General features: G+C 39.6%; 1 protein-coding gene across 1 annotated transcript; it reads right to left on the bottom strand.

Annotated features, from left to right (window-relative positions):
- Positions 1 to 35: 35 nt before the first annotated feature.
- On the bottom strand, positions 36 to 2,499 carry LOC118345381 (neurofilament medium polypeptide-like; the record flags this gene model as incomplete). The annotated part of the gene is made up of 4 exons (XM_035686983.1): positions 36 to 524; positions 1,104 to 1,622; positions 1,727 to 2,245; positions 2,350 to 2,499. Coding segments are annotated over 4 exons (1,677 nt in total), but the record flags the coding sequence as incomplete, so codon positions are not given.
- Positions 2,500 to 2,596: the final 97 nt, after the last annotated feature.

Raw genomic sequence — 2,596 nt, 5'->3', positions numbered from 1 at the left:
GTCACCTTCTGAAGTATGTCATCTTCAGCAGATACCCTATGAATTTCCTTCAACTCACGCTCTCCATGCATGGCCAGTCCTTTGATGCCTTCACTTCCATCAACTTCCTGAATTGAGAGTTTCTTGCTGCCAACTTCTTCAGCTTGTGGACAAGGCTGAATTGTGATAGTTTCTAAACACTCGTCTAGGCTAGTTTCCTTGTCAACTTTGTCATCCGTGTGAGCTTCACGTACGGGTGATTCTGCTGGTGCCGCAGTTGCATTGTCATCCTCTTCAAGCAAATTATCTGCTTCCACTTGGATTTCTTCTTTAATCGTTTCTTTTTTATTTTCAGCTTTTGTCGTCGAGATTTCTATAGGCTTAAGACTGACCTCTTCTTGTATCTTTTCTTCTTCCGGTGCTTTTTTTCCGGATGCTTCTGTCTCCCTTGTTGGTTCTTGAATATCTGTTGTAAGTGTTTCTGTCTGTTCATTAGAGTCTGTTTCCTCTTGGTAATCAAAGGATTTTGTTTCACAGTCTTCCACCTGTTTATCAAATATCATATCAAAATGATGTTCACTAGAAGAATAAAAGAACAATGTTTTTAATTTCGTACCGTACCGGCCGGTACGGCCGAAATTTTTCGTTTCGGCCGTCCGGCCGGTACAGGTACTAGATATATACCGTACCGGCCAAAATACCGGCCGTTTCGGCTTAAATTTCGGTCTGTACCGGCCTGTACCGGCCTATATTTCGGCCGGTACCGGCCGATATTTCGGCCTGTGCTTTTTTTTTTTTTTTTTTTTTTCAAATTACAAGTTTATTTTTTGACCCCTAATTTAGATTAAACTATTTATAATTTATATGTATATATGTATTTATATATAATTTATTCATATATAAACTATTATTTTAGAATATAATTGTTATATATATTTATATATATAATTTATTCATATATCGACTATCCCGAAACGGTACACGAAACGGTACCGGTACCGAAATATTTCGTTCCAGTGTCTTGACCGGTACGCCATCCGGTACGGTATTCAAAACATTGTAAAAGAACCCAACAATATGCAAGAGTTATGTAACATAGGATTTATTTACTAATTGATCCTCACCTTCTCAACTATGTCATCTTTAGCATATACTTTATGCATTTCCTTCAACTCACTCTCTCCAGATATGGCCTTTTCTTTGGTGCCTTCACTTCCATCAACTTCCTCAATTCGGAGTTTCTTGCTACCAACTTCTTCAGCACGTGGACAAGGCTGAATTGTGATAGTTTCTACACTCTCATCCGACCTAGTTTCCTTGATAGCTTTGTCATCCATGTGAGCTTCTGGTATGGGTGACTCTGCTGGTACCGCAATTGCATTGTCATCCTCTTCGAGCAAATTATCTGCTTCCACTTGGATTTCTTCTTTAATCGTTTCTTTTCTATCTTCAGCTTTTGTCGTCGAGATTTCTATAGGCTTAAGACTGACCTTGTCTTGTATCTTTTCTTCTTCCGGTGCTTTTTTTCCGGATGCTTCTGTCTCCCTTGTTGGTTCTTGAATATCTGTCGTAAGTGTTTCTGTCTGGTCATTAGAGTCTGTTTCCTCTTGGTAATCAGAGGATTTTGTTCCACAGTCTTCCACCTGTTTATCAAATATCATATCAAAATGATGTTCACTGGAAGAAGCAAAACAAACAATTTGCCAGATTTATGTAATATAGAATTTCTTTACTAATTGATCGTCACCTTCTGAAGTATGTCATCTTCAGCAGATACTCTATGAATTTCCTTCAACTCTTGCTCTCCATGCATGGCCTGTTCTTTGATGCCTTCACTTTCATCAACTTCCTCAATTGGGAGTTTCTTGCTGCCAACTTCTTCAGCTTGTGGACAAGGGTGGATTGTGACAGTTTCTAAACTCTCGTCCAGGCTAGTTTCCTTGTCAACTTTGTCATCCGTGTCAGCTTCACGTACGGGTGACTCCGCTGGGACTGCAATTGCATTATCATCCTCATCAAGAATATTATCTTCTTCCACTTTGATCTTTTCTTTAATCATTTCTTCTGTATCTTCAGCTTCTGTTGTCGAGACATCTACAGGTTTAAGACTGACCTCGTCTTGTATCTTTTCTTCTTCTGGTGCTTTTGTACCTGATGCTTCTGTCTCCCTTGTTGTCTCTTGAATATTTGCTGTAAGTGTTTCTGTCTGCTCACTGAAGTCTGTTTCCTCTAGGTAAGTAGAGGATTTTGTTCCAAAGTCTTCCACCTGGTTATCAAATAGCATTTCAAAATACTGTTCACTTGAAGAAGCAAAACAAGCAATTTGCCAGATTTATGTAACATAGGATTTCTTTACTAATTGATCGTCACCTTCTGAAGTATGTCATCTTCAGCAGATACCCTATGAATTTCCTTCAACTCACGCTCTCCATGCATGGCCAGTCCTTTGATGCCTTCACTTCCATCAACTTCCTGAATTGGGAGTTTCTTGCTGCCAACTTCTTCAGCTTGTGGACAAGGCTGAATTGTGACAGTTTCTAAACTCTCATCCAGGCTAGTTTCCTTGTCAACTTTGTCATCCGTGTGAGCTTCACGTATGGGTGACTCCGCTGGTACC

This window comes from Juglans regia, unplaced genomic scaffold (assembly GCF_001411555.2).
Source record: "Juglans regia cultivar Chandler unplaced genomic scaffold, Walnut 2.0 Scaffold_24829, whole genome shotgun sequence".
Taxonomy (NCBI): Eukaryota; Viridiplantae; Streptophyta; class Magnoliopsida; order Fagales; family Juglandaceae; genus Juglans; species Juglans regia.
This window is presented reverse-complemented; position numbering and strand designations above follow the sequence as displayed.